Source organism: Crassostrea angulata, chromosome 1 (genome assembly GCF_025612915.1).
Source record: "Crassostrea angulata isolate pt1a10 chromosome 1, ASM2561291v2, whole genome shotgun sequence".
NCBI classification, from domain to species: domain Eukaryota; kingdom Metazoa; phylum Mollusca; class Bivalvia; order Ostreida; family Ostreidae; genus Magallana; species Magallana angulata.
In genome coordinates this window covers 34,390,666-34,414,959 of record NC_069111.1, presented here as the reverse complement: position 1 = coordinate 34,414,959, position 24,294 = coordinate 34,390,666, and the positions used below count along the sequence as shown (strand labels likewise).

At 32.5% G+C, this 24,294-nt stretch overlaps 1 protein-coding gene across 2 annotated transcripts; it reads right to left on the bottom strand.

Moving 5' to 3' along the window:
- Window positions 1–13,831: 13,831 nt before the first annotated feature.
- LOC128183425 (uncharacterized) lies at window positions 13,832–22,170 on the bottom strand. 2 transcript variants are annotated; one of them, XM_052852421.1, is made up of 2 exons: window positions 21,566–22,170; window positions 13,832–15,083 (listed from the first exon to the last, which is right to left on the bottom strand). In XM_052852421.1, exons 1-2 carry the CDS (start codon window positions 21,653–21,655, stop codon window positions 14,094–14,096), a joined length of 1,080 nt encoding a protein of 359 aa, XP_052708381.1. In that variant the 5' UTR covers window positions 21,656–22,170; the 3' UTR covers window positions 13,832–14,093. The 2 variants fall into 2 exon arrangements, with proteins under 2 accessions (XP_052708381.1, XP_052708377.1); XM_052852417.1 differs by lacking the exon at window positions 21,566–22,170 and adding an exon at window positions 17,071–17,226.
- Window positions 22,171–24,294: the final 2,124 nt, after the last annotated feature.

Below are 24,294 nucleotides of genomic sequence, written 5' to 3'. Positions count from 1 at the left end.
TAAAAACACGAATTATGCTGCTTTCAAATGAGGCATGAATTGATAAAAGTGTTAAGTCGTATAAAATAATATTGTCCACAAAGTGTTAAATTATAAAAAATTGTAGTAATAAATAGTAGGGTTCATTTTTTGTATAAATATTGACGAGACAAGTGCGTAAAGAATGTCGCAGCAAATCAGGATATTTTTCTTGGATGCTCGTTTTAGTAATTCCGAATAACGAGCCCGATTTTATATAGATAGTTCAAAACACGCTTATAGTACATATTCTAATTAAATAACTAATATAAAAATAGAAAACTTAATATGTTAGTTTTTTTCGAGTCGTTTAAAATGATATTTGTTTAATTCATAACTATAATTCATAAATTCATAATTCATAAATATAACATATACATTAAAGATCGCTCGTAGTCACATAACCAAGGATGGGATAATGGAGAACAACAAACTATTATATGAGTTCACAAGCAAGTTTCTGGAAGTATAACAGGGCACTCGTTGTTCATATTTAGAATAGGAGCATTTAGATGAAATGATGATTCATATATAAAAAATAAATTGTGGTGGCGGATGTGGTACATGTAAATGATATGCGGTAGTTCAAGTTTAAGTTCAAGCTTAGTGAGCTTTTCTTATCGCTTTTTCGTCCGCTGTCTGTCTGTCTGTCTGTCTCTGTCTGTCAATAAAACTGTTACATTTGCGATTTCTTCTCCAGAACCACTGGATTAATTTTATTCAAAATTAGCACAAAGCATTATTTGGTAGAGATAATTCAAGCTTGTTTATATGAAGGGCTTCACCCTTTTTCAAAGGGAGATAATTAAAATGATTGGAAGTTTGTTGACATTTTTCAAAAATATTCATCTCAAAAACCATCTGAAGCTAAAAGCTACCACCAAAGCTAAAACTTGTGTTGAAGCATCACCAAGTAGTGTAAATTAAAAATCATAATCCCCGATGTTAAGGTGGGGTACAATATGGGTCTAATTTCTATATTGGAATATATAGAAAAAAAAAGTTTTAAAAGTTTTCTTTTCAAAAATCAATTGAACAGCTGAAATATGTGTGGAAGCATCCGCAGGTAGTTAACATTCAACTTTGTTAAGGTGGAACCCAATGGAGGATGATTGAATTTTAACATAAAAAATCATATAAATCTTCTTAAAAACCGGTTGTCAGGCCTAAAAAGCTGAAACTTGTGTTAAAACATGTTCAGATAAATAAGATTCTTAAGTTTGTTTAAGTAATATTCCAAAAAGGAAGGGTGAAGCGACCATGAGGAATCAAATTTTAACAAAAGATTGTATAGAAATAAATCTTTTTAAATCTTCTTAAAAACCAATTGGTAGGAAAAGCAGAAACTTGTGTGGAAGGATATATTCATGTATTGTGCATTCAAATTTTGTCCAAATCATGACCCCTCCCCGGGGGTGGGGTCATAATGGTAGTCGACTTTTACATAGTAATATAAAATGAAAAATCTCTAAAAATATTATTCTCAAAAACCTATAAGCCAGAAAAGCTTAGACTTGTGTGAAAGCATCTTATGGTAGTGTTGATTCAAGTTTGTTCAAATCATGATCGATGGATTTCCTGAGGGAAGATTGGGACCATCATAATACTATTTTTACATAGAAATATAAAGGGAAAACAATCTTTTAAAATCTTCTATTTGCATAAAAAAGCTACTGTGGTTTCATCAATATTCGTTGAATACCAATTTTCGTTGATTTCGTTGTTAAGTTTATCCTTGAAATTAAATATTCATTGAACTGCAATTCCTACTAATATTTTGTATTGATAGGGTCATTGGCAGCGAATTTACGTATCCTTGAAACTGTGATTTTCACTTTATCCACGAAAATTGATACCCTTGAATATTAATGAAACCAAAGTATCACTTAAGTGAAAGCATTCAAAAATATGAACTTCATAATGCAAGGAAAAAGTCGCAGTAATTAAAATTTAAAAAAACAAACAATTTTTTAATGAGTGAGATATGTGATTATAAATTAAATGAAACAATTTATTGTAAATCGATTATGTATAATATCCAACTAAAATAAAGTATAGGACCAATATATACAAAACAGTGTGAACTTCAACATGTTATTTCCTATTTAAGAGTTACATTTAAATAAAAAATCAAATAATAAAGATCATTGTAGAAAGCAACTTTAACAACACATAATCTCTAAGGTATCAAGAAAGGTTCTAATAATTTGTTATTACTAGTTAGCCTTCACACGTACTCATACACCATTTCTTTTGTCTCTATTACGAATTAATAATTAAAATGTCAGATAATGATAGTTCTGACTTTGCTATGGGTCATTTCAATATGAAAATAAGATCATTGCCCACTAAGCATAGTAGCTATAAATATAGTTTCTCCATATAATATATTTTTGCAGATGTTCGTGTATTGTACAATAATGATGTCAAAACGAAAGGTATCAAAATAAATGAACCAGACGTTTTGCTTAAGAGTATCGGCGTTAATTAATGTTAGGTTTATCTTTTTTATAATTTTACATGTCAATGTGTTGGAGATATTGCGGTAGGTCTTGGTCATTTAATCTTTCTCACATTGTTTGCCAAATAGGAATTTATTCTTCTCTGTTCTGAGGCCCATTTAGCCTGATCGTTGAATGATATCGCTTCGTTTTTAGATTTTGTTTATCTCAACACTGCCTTTTTTGCATTCTATTCAAAATGAGCTCATACTACGGGAGATTACTCTATAAGATTTCTGAAAATTTCTCGATCATACCCAAAATTGAACTTGACCTAGATATTCTTATAGTAAATCTGTATTTCGAATTTCATACCAATCTATGCAACCTTTGCCAAGAAATGAACTGAGGAACTACAAATTTTTGGAATTTGGAAGTCCAAGGGACATAATGTCTCGATTGTACCCAAAATCAAATTTGGCTTAGATATTCTTACGATCAATCTGTATACTAAATTTCTTTACAGTAGGTGCAACCTCTGCGAAGAAAATAAACAGAAACTGCAAATAATTAGAATTTTTCGAAGTCCAAGGAGCATAACTCCGTCAAATATTTCTCGATTGTACCCAAAATTATACTTGACCGAGATATTTCTATGGTAACTCTGTGTAACAAATTTCATTACAGTGGATACAATGCAGTGGGTCCATTAGGATTATCTGTAGACAACTCTGAAAATCTTTCTATACAGGCTACATTCGAAAATAATATTTTTAACGATTGCATCCTGTTTTACAGTTTTTACTGAGAACGTAATATAGTCCCTTCGGAGAGTTGGCATATTGAAATATACAAACTCTTTCTTCTCTCTTACTGATATTACACAACAAAATTGGTCATTGTAAGCACATGATAACAACTAAACACAAACTTGAAAAGTTTGCGATCGATAAAAGCACGAAGTCGGATGCATCGAGCAATAAGACACCTGATTGAACAGATGTGTGTTTTGTTTTTCAGTGCTATTCTATACCTTTTTTTTTAAATGTTTGATATATATATATATATATATATATATATATATATATATATAAATGGCTGCTATGTTTAATTGATCTACTACATTATTTACTTGAAAAGTAGCATTTTAAAAGACTTCTCATTGATGTGGAAACAAGTGGACTAAAAATTGCAGAGGGATGATTAATTTTCAAACGAATTGTAAACTTAAAATCAATTTGGGCATTGTTCACGTCTATAATTTTTTTTATTTCGATATTATATTTATGGCCTTGAGATTAAATATCGGGGGGCATATTGTTTTTGTTCTGTCATTCCATATAACAACTTTCCTTACAAGATACTTTGATAAGTTAATCTTATGTATCTAAGTTTACATGTTTTTGATTAAAGCGTTTTTAACCATTCTTACCGTTCGCCCATTTTTGCGTGAAAAATAAATTGTACTACAAAAAAAAATGAGATCGGTCGGAGCCGGTACCGTATAATTAAAGGTCTACCCCCGAAAAAGGGTCCGACCGGACCTTTAATTTTAACATTTAAGATCCGCCTTTGCTATAAAAGGGTCCGGCCCGTATAAATATAAGAAGAGGTCCGCCTAACATAAAAGGTCCGGGGTATACATTTCATTTCTATCTTTTTAATTTCGAGAGTTTTAATTTTAATTCAATTTTAAGTCCCAAAGTTAAGGACAATACCAATTAATTTATCTTTTTAATTATCCATGTATACATGTATTTTTATAATTTCTGTTACTTTGATTAACATATTAACATATTAGAATCAGCACCCATAATCAACCCAACCACCCAGCCCGAACCATTACATGATATGCGCTCTCTCTCTCTCTCTCTCTCTCTCTCTCTCTCTCTCTCTCTCTCTCCTGGTGTTTCCATCATGATGATGTGTCTCTCTCCATAACTAAATATTCAAGTGTAATATTTGATTAATTTGAGCACTAAAAAGCAACTTTACGGGATAAGTATGGCTTATTCTATCTTCTCAATATTCATTTTAACAACAACAGAAAAAAGTTTCTAATATTTAACACATTCATTTTAGGTCTTCGACATTAAGAATGTAAACAAAATATTTGTTTACATAGCAAAGAATTGTAAGCTCAGTAAATCGCTGATAACGAATGGCACTCGAATTTTGGCTGCCTATCAAAATTGCCTTAATGAAGTATTGTATACATTAAAATCTGAAAAATAATTTTTGAACGAAATCGTGACCATGCCCCTTTAAAAAGAATAACATACGGAATTTGACATATGTACAGAAAAAAATACTAGGAAGTTAATTTTTGTTTAAAATATTTGTACATGTAAATTGCACTAACTGTCTCGAATCACTCAGATATCTCCTAAACATTAGTTTTCATTTTAATATTGTCAAAGAAAATTGAGAGAGAAGTTAAGATATACAAGTGGAGATAAAAAAAACCCATAAATAGATCTTATAAATTATTGTTGTTAAAAGAAATATCTTCTCAAGGGAATGCAATGCATTTCTATCTCTTACATTAGAGAGAAATATATGTAAATATAATACAATTCAAAATTTTGTCATTACAGCGAGTTTTCATGATTTTATTGCAACTGTGACACTACTTTTGGAGCAACCCTCTTATCAATCAGGACTAAAGTGTTGTGTATTTGGTGATCCGCAAAGTGTAAATGTCTCCGAATGCTATTCATGTGATAGTCTCATTTAACGTCAAGCTCGAATGATGTAGAGATAATTTGACTGCATGATGAATTTTTTTCTCATTTATCACTAGCTCCGATTAAAGAATGTCATAACTTTTCTCCACTTTTCCCTTTGAACTAAATCATTTTTTTATGTAAAGAAATGCATCTAATTTACGGTGAGGTTTTGAAATGTGAAGAAGTAAAAAATTAAAATGGTGCCTTAATGGCGCTCAAATAGCAATCTGAAGATAATTGCTGGACAGTTTACAAATATATTTCTGCATCAAAACGCTTTGTATCATAGAATTTTAAATGTCGAACATTATAGTTTAATGTTCATTGTCTTACCTGATTTATGTGGGAGAAGACACTGAATTCTTATGTGACTATCAATTTCTCTTGAATGGTATGGTATGGTATGGTGGAAATTGGAGAACATGAATTTATTAAAATGCAATGTTTGTTTTTATGGATTTCTCGTTGGAACGTATTTTGCAAGACGTTCCAAGTTAGAGACATGTACATTCAACTTCCTGATATTATCTCCTCTAACAAATAAAATACACAACATTAATATTTTGACGCATTTTAGGTTTGGGCAGTCATGCATTGCATTTATTATACCCGCACTTTCTAAAGAAAGTTCGAGTATATTGTTGTTAGCCTAATCCGTCCGTCCGTCCGTCCGTCTGTCACGTTTTACTTTCTCAAACTGCTCTTACCCAGAACTCCTCTTACAACTTTTGGAGTAGCTACGTCATCTCTTGGGATATAATTGGGGCTGTCCTATAGATGTGCAATAAGATTTTAAAAATCTAAATTTCATCCGGGGAGTCAAATAGTAGCAGAAAATTGAAGTTTATCACTAAAAAAAAAACATAGATCCAAAAGCTCCTCCTATGATTTAATGGATAGACCCATCATATCTTGGGATATGATGGGACTGTTCTATAGATGTGCAGTAAGGTTTTAAAAATCTAAATTTCATCCAGGGAGTCAAAAAGTAGCAGAAAATTTACGTTAATCACTTAAAAAAAACATAGATCCTAGAACTCCTTTTATGATTTAATGGATAGACACGTCATATCTAAGATCTAATAAACCCTATATATTGCAAGTAACAGTCAATATATGATTATGAAAACCCTATATTATTATCTTTGTCTGTTTTCAAGTTACCATTTACAATAGAGTCTACGATTCTTCCTACAAGGTTCAATGTTAGACCCCACACCCTTTTGATACTCCCCCCCCCCTTCCCCGAAAAGTTGTTGTCTAACCCAAAACGAGAAAAATCAAACCAGGTGCACAACTAGATATGCAGGCCTATCATATCCTAGAGTTTTGTACAATTCTGTTCAGCCATCTCTGAGAAACAAGTAAATTCAGAGCGGGAAAGAAGAAAAAGAAGACGAAGAATAATAATACATGTATTAAGAACCATACAAAAACAATAAGTCTCCAAATTTCGGGAGACTTAATAATAAAGATTAAATAGAGATAGGGTCATCAAACATCAATAATTTAAAGATAATTGACAATTTCTGATTCTAAGGGGGTTAGGATGACCCCTTAGGGTCATGACTTACATGCCATAATGATCTGATATGCGCCATGACCTAAGGAGGAATAATATCTTACGATTAAGGTGGGGATCTCAATGGTTTTTATGATATTTGATAATTTCAGGAAGAACACTTGGGATCATGACCTACATACATATGTACCATCTGAAATGCCTTGAACAAAGAAACAATAAAATAATATGTACATGATATATGATTCAATTTAAGAACCCAGATATAGATCAATCATCTATGTTTTGTAATACTTCCTATGTATATATACATGTATTAGTTTGTGTTTTGTTCTATACTATTCATACACCTTGCATAATTGACAAATGATCTATTGAGATATGATCAGAGGTCATATTTCTACCTTGGGATCAATAACTAGTATTCATTGACAAGTTAAAATTAAAAACAATAAATGATTCAAATTATAAAAGTTTTTATTCTCCACATTCACACCCCCCCCCAATCTAACCTGGTTCTAAAGATTCAGTCTTCTTAATACATTCTTACGTGTGTGCAGTAGCAAATTTTAAATCATTTCTTGATTGCTTTTTCTCTCCTGGAGCACATTAACATTTTGGAAATTGCTTAATTCAATTTTTAAGATTTATAAACAAAATGTTATATGCATGTGTATTTGCCTATTTGGGGTAATTGAAAAGTCTCCTAAACAAAGCAGTGACATCATTAGGCTAGGAATTACCCACATGGATCAAACACTATGTAGCTTATGAATATTATTTCTAGTTCAAGAATGTCAGGGTGTCCCAAAGGGGGCATACTCTATATACAATTTTACGCGCAATGACACAAAGAGCAAGAATAAATTATATGGTTTAGGGATGAGGATATCAGATCTCAGAAGTTAACAAAATATACAGTGTATCATCATTTCCTATTTCATAAAGGGAGGGGAGGGTGGTTAAAGACAACACCTGGGGGTCATTAGAGTACTTTACACCATTTGATGCATCATAATGACATTAGAAGATATTTTGTATTTTCCTGATCGCTTCATGACCAGAACAGTCCCATTAGGTCATGACCTACATCGTATTTGATGCATTATAATTCATTAAGAAAGAAATACTCCTTCCTTCCTTCCTATTATAACTCATATAAAAATGATAAGTGTCTAGTACACTTACTTACATGTAATACACAAATTTAATAAGAAATTGTTTATACAGGGTCAATATGGGGTCAACTCAATAGCGCAAGTCTGACAAATGAAAAAAATAACTTTTGCAACTAAAATGACAGAAACTTTACAAATGCGATAGGATAGGTAACGATGATAAGCTTATTTAAATATTAAAAGATGATGATACAGTATGCTGTCAAAGGGAGATCACATTTAGAAAGTGAAAGTAGAACTTATGTATGCTGGCATCTCATTATATTGTGCTACTACATGTATTATGCTTACCTATATTGATCAACATCATAATGATAATCCAATTAAAACACAATAATGAATTCCTTTAGCTGATCTTAACTAATCCTTTTCTGCATATGGAAAACACAGACATGTATGTATACACGTGAACCCATCTAATCGAAGAGCTGGGTAAAACTAGTACCCGATGAAATGTTAAGATTATTGATTAACTGAAAATTCACTGCAAACAGTTCAACCCCAAATTGCACATAAAGTGCTGCTCATGTGTATTATCATATGGGAAGGGATCTCATCCTTCAGTTATGAAAATTATAATTTTTGGGAGTTGATTTTTAATCAACTCTCCTATGCAGTCACTCGGACAAACCGAAAGTGAAACAGTGTTTGGACCTCAGCACAAATCATTGCTCCTGACAAGACTTAGTTCTTGAAAATAATTGATGAATTCGATGTGATGTATGCTAAGGTATTGTTTTTCAAGGAAACTTATTTACAAATACCTTAAAAATAGTCAGATTTTAAATGGTACGAACAATTTAAATATTTTTTTTAGTCGTATGTATTTCTACACCAGAGTTCAATATAGTCTCGTTCAACTCGACGCTCGGCTGTCTCCGTAAACCCTTGTCGGAGATTTACGGTGTCAGCCGAGCGTTTGGTTGAACGAGACTATAGTTCAATATTGCTAGGATCCATACAATTTTCGAGAAATATTTCTACCACTGATACATACTTTGATTTAATTAATTTTATCTTTAAATATTATTTAACACGATTCATATGGAGGTTTCTCGACATTCTAGTCGAAAAAGTTCAAAAATTCATATTATAAAGATATGCGTAATTCAAATTAGAAAATACGTATACGTGTACTTGTCATGCAAAAAAACATATCATTGATTTTAAAATAAATAAACATCGACAAAATCAACTCCCGTCAGTTCTTCAGTACTTTGATTATATGTATTACCGGAGCTTGCATGTGGCCTTCATTTTTTATTAAACTGGTACAAAACAGTGTTATTTAGGGGCAAACACTTGGTGCGGGTATTACTGTCTAATGACCGCATCTAGTTTTATTTGTTAAAGTAATTTATACTAGGAAGGACATTATGTATCAGGTTTAAATTATATATATATATATATATATATATATATATATATATATATATATATATATATATATATATATATATATATATATATAAGGGAAATTGTCAAACAACATATGCAGCATTCCTTCCCACATTGATTATTATTGACGGTGGTTGTAAAATATTATGCATATTTTAATTATGCAGTACATAAAATTTCTACTCTCAAAGGCATTTGTGTTTATCAAACATTATGTTATTTCGAAATTCCATACATACACTTACCCGCTGGATAAGAGTGGAATAGCTCACTTTATCAAACCGTCGGTTTGAAGTAAAAATTCATTCAATTGATAAAAAAAAATTAGCACTTCATTACCAATAGTTTATTTCCACAAGCTTTAGGACATTGCTTAAGAGGGTTTGCATGACACGGAAATGGACAATTGATCAAATTTTTCCGCATTGTTCTATTATACTTTTATAGATCATTATAAGGATTTCAAATTGCGCGAGTAAAAAAAAGTACAGATAAGGAAAGCGTTGTATTATAGATTTCATCTGTTCTACATAGGTATTGTGCAATAACCTATGTTAAAACAAGTTTTAATGATAGATAGCTATTTTCATTATTTTTGTCAGTCTTCTTTTTAAATATTTTAGGAAGCTACATTCAACAGACATTTTATGCATTCTTTTTAGCCTTTATAAACTCGTGTGTACATTCAATCGTTTGTCTTCCTAGCGTTTGTAAATCTTCTTTACTAATTTTTATTACATGACAATATAATATTAAACCTTAAATTTAAAATTAATAAAGAGTAAAAATGATGCTACTTCATATGAAAACGTCAATTGTTTTGTTAAATTGTTAATGTAAAATAAATGAGATATATGCATTTACAAAAATGGTTGTTTGAAAGAAGAAAATATAAGTAAGTAAGTAAGTATTAATATTATTTTATGTTAACTTTTGTGTGTAAGTAACGATTTGATGAAATATGTTGATGATTGATTTATCCTGTGTACAGAAAGAGGAAAACATGCTATAGCTGATGCTGAAATGTAGTGCAGGTGTAAACTGTATCGATTTGTTGGAACACAGACATGCTCATATGTGGAAGCTGTGAATTGAATGGCCTACTTCTACATTGCTTTAATCAATAACAGACATCGAGGTTGGTTTTACGATGACATCAATACTCGTCTCCTCCTCTCAACCACAAGAAAATCACTTTTACATTGACACAACTCACGAATGAAAAAAAATATAAATTTGTGTGGATGGGAAGATGTTTAAAGAATTCAACTCAATAAATGCATGTAGTAATGTTCATGTATCATAAAAATATTACGAGTCCCATGGGTCACAATGCTCACCTTATCCTTATTGTGTTGGTGTGAGACAACCAGTGAACTAGTAATATACATACATATCGACGTTATCAATTACAAGGAAATGAATGATTTAATACTCCAATTACCGGTAATAACATTTTACTTCTTCACCCAATCTATCTTTGCAAGGCAAAATCTGTCGATCTACTTATAAAATCTGCATGTAGATCAATTATTTGTTTTCATAAAGAAATGTATCTTCCTAACGTGGTAAATAATATCGGTCTGTACATCCGTTTTCCTAATTTAAACGCCTTAATTGCTACATAATCTTCGTAGGGATCAAATGTTTGTATATATATTGGAAAAATCCAATACGTATTTGTTTACATAGCTTCATTCGATATTTTTAAAGATGAACACGTAAATAGGCACTGTCCGTCATATTCTTTTTTTTATCACCGCTTTCCATGCAACTCCTTTAAAAAATTTACGCCCTTTTGTCAGGCCAGAAGTATACCAACATCAAATAAACAGATCAATGTAATGTTAACAATCAGATTTTGTACATATATTAACATAAAATAAGAAATAAATGCATAAAATCCAAAGACCACGAAAGAAATACAACAGGTCGGCCTCAAATTTCAGGTGTGCAATCGGGTTTAAAACGAAATTGAAGGATTTATATACCGGTACCTGGCCTTGGTGACAATGCATATTTACGAACGGTGTTAAGCTTAAAGATAAACAAGTTTTTCATACAAAATCTTGACCCCTTAGTTTTAGCCTGGATCATAGGTCATTCAAGCACATTCTTGATTTTAAAAATTTGATCAAGTTAAGAAGGAAAAGTAATTCCTGTGGGCCCAGTGTACCCGAAACGCAGTACACACACGCGCGCACAAGAAGGAAACAAAGGAGAACAGTGGTCATTTTCACAACATTATCTTATTAGTGAAATAAATCTGTAATTTAATGAACACAAGGTAATATGTGTAAATAAGTCGTTGTTTTACATGTAATTGGCCGCCAAATTCAAGTGCCATTATCACACATAAGGCAAGATATACACCACTTTTATAGCTTCAATCTTAAATCAAACATGGGCGTTTGCTCTATAACCGAGTTTTTAAAACCTCTGAAAAAGTAATGCACATGTCAGAAAAAAACCATACTTTAAGTCTGCATGATTAATATCTAGACTGAATAGATCCAACGTCAGACGTATAACGATACTGGGTCAAACAATGTCAGAGTGGTAACAAAGGCAGGCATTTAGCGCAAAATTGTTTGCCTTTGGTGTATCTACTAGTTCTATTACACAAAAAATTGTTATTTGATCAAATTATTTTATATTTCTATATATTTTTAAATCCCAAGCAAACAGCATACAAAGAAATCCCTTGGTAGTAAGTAACTATCCTAAATAGCAGTATATATAAGAAACACAAGCATTTGACACGCCTTCTTTCTTGGCAGAATCATCATTACAAAATGATTCAAACAATCTTCCATTCATTAAACTTTCACGATTTTCTCATATTTTCTCTCTGTTTTGAAAGATAATTTTCAAAGCCTCTTATTTTTCCGAACGGATTTATTTTTATTTTTTTGCTGCTGCTATATATTCCTATCAATACTGAGTTCCCTACTTGTGCCATCTCAGTGATCATAGGATATAGTAACTAAATATATATATAATATATTCAACATTCTTCGGAACTTGGTGTTTCCCATAATTTTTTTTATTTTAGAAACTAGTCTGTTTTCTTGCTAAATATTCAAATTTAAAGTTAATCACCCAGGTAAATGTAAATACTGTATCATTCTCTTTATTTGCACGTTGTGAAGGTCTGTCAGTGAGATATATAAAAAAAAATTCACCGAGATGTATCTGAATTGTGGCTAGATGGCATAGGTCTGTCATCAAGTCACCTTTCCAGACATTTCAGTCAACATTCAGGTACCTGACATTTAGGCAACTGAAAATCTTGTTTAGTTTGTCTTTTTGTTGATTTCATAAGTCATGCTTAAAATAAATAAACTGCTTACTTAGTTCTTTAAATGATTCTAAATTAAACCGCTATATCTAATTATTCTTTAATATTCTAGCTTATATTTTTCTTACTTCATTTGGAAAAACTGAAATCCCATAACCCCCCCCCCCCCCAATAAAAAGGCTCTGTTTCATGTTTGTTTTAAAATGTCTGGATTGGGAAAAGAAGATATGTAAAAAAATAAAAAGACTACGGACAACAAGTCTTCGGATAAGCTCAAAATTTTGGATTTGATGAGATAAATGAAAGTTTAGTAAATTACGCTAATTTGTGATAAATTGCAAAAGTATTGTTTATCCTTTGTAGCACTGCAATGATTTTTTAAATCAAAATCAACCTTTTACAACACTGAGCTAATGCTCTTGTAGTTATCGTTGATTCATCCCTTTCTCTGTAAATAATGATAATATATAAACATTCAGTTTGTGTATCAGTACAAAACAGCACCTAATATTATATCAATGATTTTATTGCATTTGTACGAGATTATTTCATGACAATGTCTCATATTACAGTCTGCATTCTATCTTATACTGGAAATCAGTATGCACCCACATGACTTACATGTATATGAAACCGGATGCAAATTACCAGCCAGTTTCATATCTTTAAAAAAAAACCTGCTTGTGTCATTTACTCCAAACTTTAAATAAATTAAGCCAGTCAGACTAAGGTGAACTCAATGTTTTTTTAAGTGCAATCCATTGATTATTAACGCCATACCATTTTGTTTAGATATATGGTGCACCCACAATATATGTATTCATTTCTGATCAGAAATGGCTTAATAAGAGTTACTATAAAAGAACAGAAAAACGCTTCTTCAAATGATTTAATTGGTTTGTCTCAAAAATAGTTTAGTCTATAATGCTTTTGTCCGTAAAGAAACAGTACAAAACGTTTTGTTTCGTCTTGGTCTGAGTATTGCATTTAGGGGGGCGGGGGGGGGGGGGGGTCAGTTCATTTATTTAGAAACTAGCTATCTCATATTAATAACTCCTTAATGTTGCAAATTATTACGACATATTTAATTGTATGTATACATAATGCACAAACGGTTTAGAAACAGGTTCTTAAAATTTACCAGGGCTTGCTTGTAAACAATGTCTTATCACAGAATGTCTTGGAAAACATGTTATTCAATAGGCTATTCAACATCAAATGTTAAAAGAAAAGACAAAGGTGAAGAAGTTTCTCATTTTTTATCACAGTATCGTTTATAAATTATAGTAATGAAATTAAAAAAAACAAGTAATTATTTTTTAAAGAGAGAAAAATAAAGGTGGTTTTTGAAACCAATATTGCGTAATGAAATAAAAACAAGTAGTTTTGTTGGACAGAGAGAAAAAAAAGGTGAACACAATCTTTTTTGTAAACGCATTCCATTGCTGAATAATGTCATCCAATCTTACGTAAATGTTGTAGTGTTTCTCATCACTCTAAAACTAATTATATAAATTCTTCAACCTTAGTTCGATTAACAACTTTTCTGCATAAATATCCAAGATAGAACCAAGGGTTTACCCCACCTGTTGGAGTGTACAGCTGAAGTTCAATGTTAGGCTTGAGAGCTTTTCTCCCTTCTTGACTATATAATGAGTAAAGAACCTGCTGGTCAGAATTCATTAGTTTCTGGTCCAGAAAGTATAATACTGCTCTCTCGTAAAGTTTTTCAAACTCTATCACAACATTTCTGGTCCCAATGAATAATCCTCCACCGACCCATACTACATTGCTACGAAATATGCTGAAGGGTCTTGTGTTCATTCCCTGATGAGATATAAGATTGACTGCTAAACGAGATGAGTCAAAGTTTGGTGGGATTTTTAATTCAAAATATTGATTGCTTCCAATCAAGTCTCGAAAGTATCCTATATCAAGCCAAGCAAAATATGAAGTGTTGTATAAATTCCTTCGCACTGCATCTGCAACCACTGCGTATTTTGCATGTTGCGCAGCAGAGTAGGAAGGATTTACGGTGTTTGGGTAGTGCGCTGGGTACCCTGGTTGGCTGTACACTTGTTTAATTTTATCCAACAATGAAAATGGCCAGAGAGATGTCCTATTTATAAAAACAAGTTCAGTCTGGTACTCCAATTTTCCTTCGGACCTCTCTTTGGTTATTAAATCGCGAAATTGCACACAGTCTGTGTATATCACAAGAGGATTCATTAGGTACTTGAAAGTCTTGGTCCATGTTAAATAAGTATTCGTTGTAAATGTTTGATGAGATCCTTTTCTGAAAGTTCCAAGATTCCAGTAAGCCGTTACGACTGTTAAGTTAGAATGGGATATTTTTTGGGATGTTTCATTAACAGCATTTCCATCGACATATTTCCCTTCCTTCGGAAAGATTTTCGATAAATAATTCCATGTACCTTCATCTGATGTTTTGTTGGACACCAAATGCAAATAAATCCTGTTTGGTAGATTCCATTTCTGCAAAAGATAAACAGGTTTATAACAAATAGTGATACTTCCTCGAAATCATCGTCAACTTAAAAATGTACACGGTATTCCTAATTTTATTTATTCTCCTAGAAAAACCATATACGTGTAACAATTTTGTTATTTATGAGATTAAGAAATAAAATACGTGTTTTCTTCGACTTAACAAGATCACTTAAGTGGACTTAACATGATAACTTAAGTGTGTTTTTGAAATACTCGTATAATAGCAGATACGAGATCGAGCACATCAATAAACATCAATAAAAACTTCAATTCTGCTCTACTAACATCTCAGATTTCACATTAAATAATAATAATATAAATAAATTCCAGCTTTTTGTTTGGCTGTTTTAGGTAGCTTTTGTCTCCATTTTGGATCCGATTGTGTCAAAACCATGTGAACTCAGGTATTTTAAAGTAAACTTCAAAATTTTGAAAAACTGATAAATTGAAAATATAAAAATATACACTTTAGTTCACTTCAAAATACTTTTACTCTTTTCTGATTTTTTATGTTTTCATTGACAAGACAATAAGACTTTCTACAGTCTTATTTCATCGGTCAAGTTTTATGATTAATTTAAGTGTATTAGTGTTCGTTCAAACACTATTCGTTCGTATTTTAACAGTACGAAGAGATGTATAACGCGTTATAAACTTTTAAATAGACAAAATGATGGAATAAGATAATAAACTTTTACTATTTGAGATATATCTTTCTTTCCTTTTTTAATTGCATACAATTATTTGTAATTGGGCTATTTTCTACATATTGTGGCTACCAACTCAATGTACTGAAAAGTACGCTAAAGTGGTGCGCTCATTAGATCCTCTGTCATTCTCACTCTATCAAAGACAACAACTTTGTGACCCAGATCAACACCTTTCTGCTTACATTCATCAAAAAACAAATTGTTAACTTGATGTTTGGTTATTTTGCAATCCAGACAAAATGTAAAACAATATATCTGGAGTACCCAAAATAACGGATTTTTTAATAAGAGTAATATTTACTGGTCTTTTAAAATAAACCTGTTCTTTATACCACTTTACTTTACCCAATACCCCGGTGTTACTACATTATATTTATATATTTCTTTTCTTTATCTCGTGTAACATAATTTATGTTTTGAGTGTAATAAATGAACATTGATTTTAGAATACCCAACAAATAATTAGTTTCTTGTACATGTATCTATATATACATTTATAAATTGGAGTATGTGTAATTAGTGTATATGTTATAATTTTATTCTTGTTTTGATTGATTAGTTAAAGACTAACGATCACGACACTTCTTCGACTACGACAAAAACCGTACATAGAGTAAAGTACATGTACTTGCATATTTCCAATGTGTTTATCCTGAAATGGAAGTAATTACGTACAAACAATTTGTTTAACTTGTCCTCAAAATGAAAAAATACAGAATTCCAATTTTGAATATTGAAAGTCCTTCTTAATATTTTATAATTAATTCCAACACAGCTCAAGCGCGAAATATTGCTCAGCACATTGTGAGGGGGTGTTGTAAAAAAGGCAATGTGAAATTATTCGATAGATATCATTTGCATATCATGCTGAGTCCGTGCAAGTTTGATAGGCTTTCAAAATATAAAATAAAATTAAAGAACGCCTAAGAAGATTTAACGGAAAGAGTGTGAGTTGAAACTAAACACTACGTTCATTGCTCTTGTTTCCGGAAACTCGAGTACTTTTCCTCCTTAAAATACTAGTATGTCACACTTAGTAAATGTAGGAGAGGTTTCACTTATCGGTTTTGCATAGTTTATAAAAGCTTGATTCTTCATCTAATTAGTATATATATCTAGATTGTCTTACAAAAATATCAGATCATATTATCATGTCAAGTCAATGTATTTTGACAAATCAAAAACAAAACCAAAAAAAACCCAGATTGTAAGCAAAATACAAAATTGCGTAAGTTTAGTGTGGAAAAGAAGTGGAAACTTACTGTTGAGATAAAATTCCTTTGTCCATAATGATTGATCGAAAACCCAATAAGAAATGGTACAAAAAACAAAGAAAGGGCATAATACTTCCATTTTGTCATCTTTATCCTATACAATCTTGTAGTGAAAACTAAATGGATACAGGAAATTAATCACGTGATATGGATATTTTTAGACAACCAGACGTACATGTATTGTAGCGATCTCATGTACTGTGTTACATGAGTAAGACTGTTTCTCATAAGTTGAAGTAGTTATAAACATCCAAGCAGAGAGAGAGAGAGAGAGAGAGAGAGAGAGAGAGAGAGAGAGAGAGAGAGAGAGATTGAGATTTGTTGAATGTGAAAATTATGTTATTGTTGGTGTCAAAGTCTTATTTCCTTTAGACGTCCAATTCACATTTGTATCCAGTCCTTCGATTTACTTGTTAAACTATTTGAACAAGTAGGAAATAAAAGCATCATAATCCGGAAAATAATGTCTGAAATAATTGAACTTCCACCTTTATTATGTGGAAATAATCCGTAATATCTCTACCAAGTTGGTACAGATGACCCCGCTAAATATAAAACCCATTTAATATTATAGTTCGCTTAATATAATACATTTTCAAAATTAATCATTTCTAAATAAACCTATAACAACTGTTAATGATTGAACGCCACTTAATGTTGTATATATATCATTAAGCGTTAATATTGTAATGCTTAATGCTATTAAATTATTGATAACTAACGACATATCGCCTCTTAATGATAGAATTGCTAAGAAATGCACGGCAGCCCTAACGCTTAAAAAAAAAGAGCAAATATCTAACACTCTCAACTTTTTAACATTAAACGTTGCAATCGCACTCCTTAATGATGAAGACTTGTAAAATTGAATGCAAGACTTTCATGAAATAAAATTTTTTCATTTCCATAAATTCGCTTACACTGTAATATTACTTATTAGGTTTGTTACTGACTGTTTAAAGAAATTTGTGGGGTCGGTAAAGTCCATAGAAGGCTCGGCGAAATTTGTGGGGTCGGTAAAGTCCATAGAAGGCGAGGCGAAGCCTCGCCTTCTATGGACTTTACCGACCCCACAAATTTCTTTAAACAGTCAGTAAAAAACCTAATAAGTGTTTTGTTTTGTCGAGGACCTAAAGTTTGATATGTAAACAAACGTTTGTGTAGAAAATCAGTTCAAATAACGTTACGTCCGCCATGTTGCCCTATAAATTTTGACGCTTGCCTTTTAAAGAAATTTGTAAGGCAGCCACATGACGCGTTTCATCCAATGACGTCGCGACATTCTAGTCCGAGGCAAAACAACATTATTTAGTAATATATTTTTATTACTTCATGTATTACTTATTTACTTGTTTTTGTATTTTTGCTATTATTAATTAAACTTTCAACATGCAGAAAAGAGAGAGAGAGAGAGAGAGAGAGAGAGAGAGAGAGAGAGAGAGAGAGAGAGCATGTTGATGAACCAATCAGAGATGTGATCGACGATGATAAGTAGGAGGAAAAAGTAGTGGCTGTAATTCATACTGGATCTAATTAGTTTCGCACGAAATGGAGGTTGTCTTACTGGTTTCAATGCATGCTACATAAAGATGAGTGTTTATTGAGGAAATGATTTTACTTTGATTTTAAAATTCGTTGCTAAGAATTGCAAATTTAGATGAAAAAGTGCAATAAACTTTATAATCAATTTTTAGGCATACGAAATATACGTAGAAAATACGTATACTTGCTGAACGATGCGTTCACCAGAATTGTTGAAGGATCGGTTATTATAGGAGTCCGGTTAATATAATCATTTTTACTGACAAAATAGATTCTATATTAAGCGGGATCTACTGTATTTCTATCTGTACATAGATTTAAGGCCAGACGACGCGTTCCTCGGGAATCTTTTTTGTATCTCCTTGTAATAAAGAGTTCCAATAAAAAAAAATTAATTTTATAATTACTTTAAAAATGATCAAAATTTACTTGAATTAGGTTATATGTGTACATGGTCAAGTGGTTAGAACTGTGGCCGCTCACTGCCAGAAGCGTATAGGTTCTAGAGGTCGTGAGTTCAAAGCCCCGACCCGGCGGAGATATAGTTCTAATTTAGTGAATTTCGCTGTGCTGTAGATGTATTTATTTTTATATCAGCAATTCAAGTGTATTTTCAAGAAGATTATATAGGAAATTGCATACTCTAATATTTTGCAGAAATGCCTGGTAAGGTACCCTAATTTTTTGCAAGAAAGCTTGTCAAAGTAGTAGTAAACCATTAACAAATTCCCGGAAAAAGTTATCTAAAATTGAGGAACGTGTCGTCTGACCTTAATTGAGAATGTTGTAACTTTTTGTCATTTTCATTTTTCACATTTTTATATCAAAATCGTAGGACAGAAAGCGGTCATTGAGTAACAATGGAGTGAACACATCCTATAACAAAGCAAAGCTGATATATAGCAGATCTAAAAGAATTTACGGATATTCATTATTCAGATGCTTTTTTGTTCAAACTACGGAACAGACTTGCTCAAACACTCTAAACCATCTTAAGGTTTTCAATGTATAATGATCTTGGCATATAAAAGTATAATGTATTTACATGTACATGGAAATTGCAGCCAAAAATGGAAATTTTATGTGTTACACAATTTAAGAAAATTTTGGTGTTTGTGGATAAGATTTATTGTAAGATCGGCACAGTTTGCCAAAAAAAAGAAACCATGTTCATTTATCTGTTTATTGTTGAGTATACGAGCTGGTAAGGGGTGATGCGTTCCCTTCAATGCCTTGAAGCCGGGCACATTTTCGTTTGTTAGGATAGTATCGGGTTTTAACTTTCAAGTTCGTCATACGTCATTTTCTTTTATAAACTGTGTAGGAACAGGTTTAACTATTATTTACAAAACCGCCGCTGTCACACTCAGTGGGAACAATTAATTCGAAATCAAAAAATTAACTAACCTAAGGAGAGTTTTCAACTATTCAAATTTGTTTTGATCAAATTCAATATTACTCTGAAATATTCTGGGGCCTGTATAAGAATGTATTAAATATTATGTAATCACTTGTACAATGTATCGAATATGACAAGACGGGTGCATGATTCTTAATTCGTATATACATACATGTAACTACATATTTTAAACTTCCTATTTACTAACATGACTTTTATTAATACATTCTTCATGTAAATCTAGTTAAAAAATCCATTAAGATGGATTAAATTTCGTCCGTGATACTGTCACCCGATATTTCAGAACGTAGCGATGTCGATCAATACCTTCCCCTTTCTTTGTTGTCTCCCTAGATTGTTCAATTGTATAGACGTTCCGCATAGGTAGTTTTGGACACAGGTTTAAATCAATAGCAAGACGGAAAGGACCGGTGGTTTATCGTAGAAGCCGAAAAAGATTGGCGTACATGAATGTGTGGTATAAAATTTCCTCCAAAACTGGAAAAATGAAGTATGTTAAATTCACATCAAGATCAGATCAAGAGTCGCCATTTTTTCATGTAAACACACTGCACCACTTCACTTTACGGGGCTGGTGATGGTGTTTAAAAAATTATCAGAGGCAAATAATGGGACGACATTGGAAGGAAATTGCACGAGAAACTTAATGGTACTAATTTTCCCCACAGAATGTGTGTAAATAATGTTAATTTGTCAAAAACTAGCGCAATGTTTTTGGGCGCCGTAAATTGCAGTTTATTCTAACTTTAGGAGGTGCTGGTTGTGGATTCATTTGGGTTGAGTGAGGGCAAAAGTTTCGAAATTCCCAAGGATTTTCTCTATATCCATTAATATTTTAACATTTACACCTTATGACGACTTTTGAGTCCCCTCCATTGGAAATATGATCTGAAATATGATCTTGTTAAACACCCCCCCCCCCCAAAAAAAAGGGGGGAGGAATGACTTGTTATTTTCAACAGGAACTGCAGCAGAAAACAAGTATTTATTAGAACATGTCTGTACCATATGGACAAGGGTCTGAAGGTTAAGTACATTATGTATTGCATACAAACTGGGTCTCAGTCAATATTTCTCTAAAACCAATTGACTGTCGAGGATCTTTTAAATTTCTTTTCAATTAAGACCATGTTCCTATTTCGACAAGAACAGTGTTGGAAGGTTCAATGGTCATACTCATTTTGTTTGGGTACTATCTTTTATTATCTGTTTTATATTAAAAATAAAAATCTGCGATTCACCAGCTATATAATGATTCCGAATCCAGCCATATAGGTTACAGTATGTGAGGAAACTGTTGGTAAAAATCGATCAATGTATTGACACTGTAGACTTGGTGGTATCTAGGTACTAAGCATGTTAAGTATTTGCAGACACACGTTTATATTCCAATGTGTACAGTGTACAATATAACATGGACGAATAAAAAAAAACCTATGAAAATTAATAATCTTTAACATACAATTCACGGATGCTCTATATTTACCCTGTATATTATGTGTTTTAATAATCGCGACTTACCGTTATATCATCCAGAAAAACTGCGTAGGAAACAAAAGTCACGAACATAAAAATTGCTGCAACAAGAACTATTAGCTTGGGTCTCTCCATGAATATTTCGCTACATGTACGTCCACACCATTATCACAATCGAACATGCGCAAACACTGACGGGTATGTCGGTCATACACCGTCTGTTTCTTGAACGAAAATGATGAAATCCTTATGATCGCGAATATAAACTGAGATGAGCGGTGAACACAAAAGTGCATGTACACAGAGAAATTCAAGCCTTCTCCAGTTTCGATCCTATCAAAAATGAGTGTCTATTTAAAATCCCCAGACACAATTTAAATAGTTTATGTTTACAGGCATACCGCGGGTTATTCCACACCATTCATGAAAACATGTCCACAGGCATTTGGTTCAAGAAAGCGGAAAACCATCACGGAAGACAATGCTGTAACTCGACCGTAACGAACTGTGCTGAAGGCACAAAGCCGATAATGTAGCCGTTGTGTATACTCGTAATTATCCCTAGAAAATGTGTGTCCATATGGACACGCAGTTCACAACTAAATATAGAAATACAGGAAGACAGATTAATTGCGTAACTTCATTTTTTTTTATCATCACAGCGTTTTTTATAGAACAAAGAAAATTTCGGAGCCGAGCAAACTCTGAGCTTTGGTAATGTTTAAGCACCAATTTTAACACCATGCATTTTAATCTCCTAGTTGTACAATGTTTATTCAGAAATGAGGATTTTAAAAATGATTTGGTCATGAAGTGGCAGGCATGCAGATAATGTCTAAGATGTAATGATCTTACGTATTGTGGTGCCAAAGGAGGTATTGTTATCGATTATGTATTGGGCACTCTGGGCATTCTAGGTTATAAGTTCATGGCTAAACTTATTTTTTTATTTTACATGTAAGGTGTAATAACACATCATTACAAAATGGCTGACCGCTGATCAAAACGACATTTCGTTTTATTAAAAGGATTCTGGTCAATAATCAATTCACATTGAACTGAGAGTGGGTTTGAATTTCACATTGATTTTCAGAAGGAAATGTATTCAACAGACATGACATATGTATATCGCTGGAAGTAAGATTTAGATCTGTAAGTAGATTAAATTGTCACTTCCGCACAATGTACTTAGATTAAAGGAATATTATTTTAAATTTGATTTATCTATTAACAGAGGGTTTGAAAAATGTGTCAAGACTTTTGTGAATGAATTAGCGTTTCTGATGTCTGACTTTTATCAGCTGCCCAGTCCCCGTTAAACAAATAGGTAATGAGATCGACTATGGGCGACGGAAAGGGTAAAACGAACAACTTATTTTACAATAAAACAAGCTAAAATACAAAACAGACCAGCTTAAAACAAAACCTACAGCCTCTTTTGCGAAATCAACAGATAGTGATGCGAATCATATGATCACCGATGCAAAACCAAAAGCGATGATCAAGCACTGAATTATCGCTAGATGGAGTGCAAAGAGGTATAAGGAGAAATCGTATCCTGAAGAAAAAGTATTCATAAACTAGAGCAGAGCTCGTGGCAAAGCCACGAGTAGGTCTTCCGTTGTTGCTGCGAGTTGAAATTTAAATGATTTGGTGTCAAACGATTATAATGACTAATGACTAAAATTTCACTTCTGCTTTTGTTATAAAAACGTGTTGTGATTGAAAGCCTGTATAAAGACAGGAAGGAAATGTTTTAGGAAAACTATTTGTCGAACACAGTTTGTGTAATTGTTTTGAAAACTCTTTAAAGCCCTGTCACACCAAGTTGCGTTCCCAGGGCGTGTTCACGGCGTTGTAAAATTCATGGAATTCGTAGGATCGCAAGGAAAATTTACAAGTGAAAATGTCAAGGCATCCTGATGGGGACTGAGGCGTCCTTATAGAGCTCCCAACTACGTTTCCACAGAGTTCTACTTGGCGATTGACTGCGCTCTCGCTGGGTATCCGCCGAGTGCTCATGACGTGCTAGGAGTTTTTACCACACGTCCACAGCGTGCCCTGCGAGCTGTCTGCGTGCACGTGCGCTGTCACGGCGTTCTAAAATGTTCTAGGATATCCCACCACGGCGAACGAAGATGCCGTTGCATTGTTAAGGCGCTGTAGTAGACTCTAGTTCGTTTACCATGGCGTTTTACATTATTCAATGACGCAGCGGGATCGCCGTGAGGACGCAGCTCCAGTGTGACAGGGGTTTAAACAATGAGAAGTTTAATGGCGAGTTAAATTTTTAAGGGTAGCAAGGATTGTTATATACATGTATTCATGATTCATGTAAGGAAATGAACGCAAAAACGTGCATAAAAAACACGTAACTTCTGTAATTAAATCTTTCTAATTTTTTGAAGACTATGTGCAAGTTTGAAATTGTTGCGTGCTGTCAAAATTTGGTAAATAGCCTAAATTGATGGCATCTTTGAAAATTTGTTCAGGGCTGATATTATTTGATAATACGAGTAGACTTGAACATTTAAAATAATAATCAGCTATGAAAGATCATCGGGAGAATTTATGCATAAGTGAGCGTCTAAATTTTACACCTGATATACAGACACCGTTATGCAACGTAAAATTAAATGACATTATTTACAGAAATGAATATTACTTCTCTCGACGATGCAAAAATATGCAAAATACCTATTTTTAAGTCATTTTTGTTCTCCTTTATCGGATCATAAGTAATTCTCTCGGAGAAAGTTTACGTATGTATTTTG

Bases quoted from the DNA above. Each gene is read 5' to 3' on its own strand.
- LOC128183425 (XM_052852417.1), bottom strand. From the start codon at position 17,169: ATGACAAAATGGAAGTATTATGCCCTTTCTTTGTTTTTTGTACCATTT. The intron at 15,084-17,070 runs GTAAGTTTCCAC...TATCTTTTGCAG, and splicing joins AAAGGAATTTTATCTCAACA to AAATGGAATCTACCAAACAG.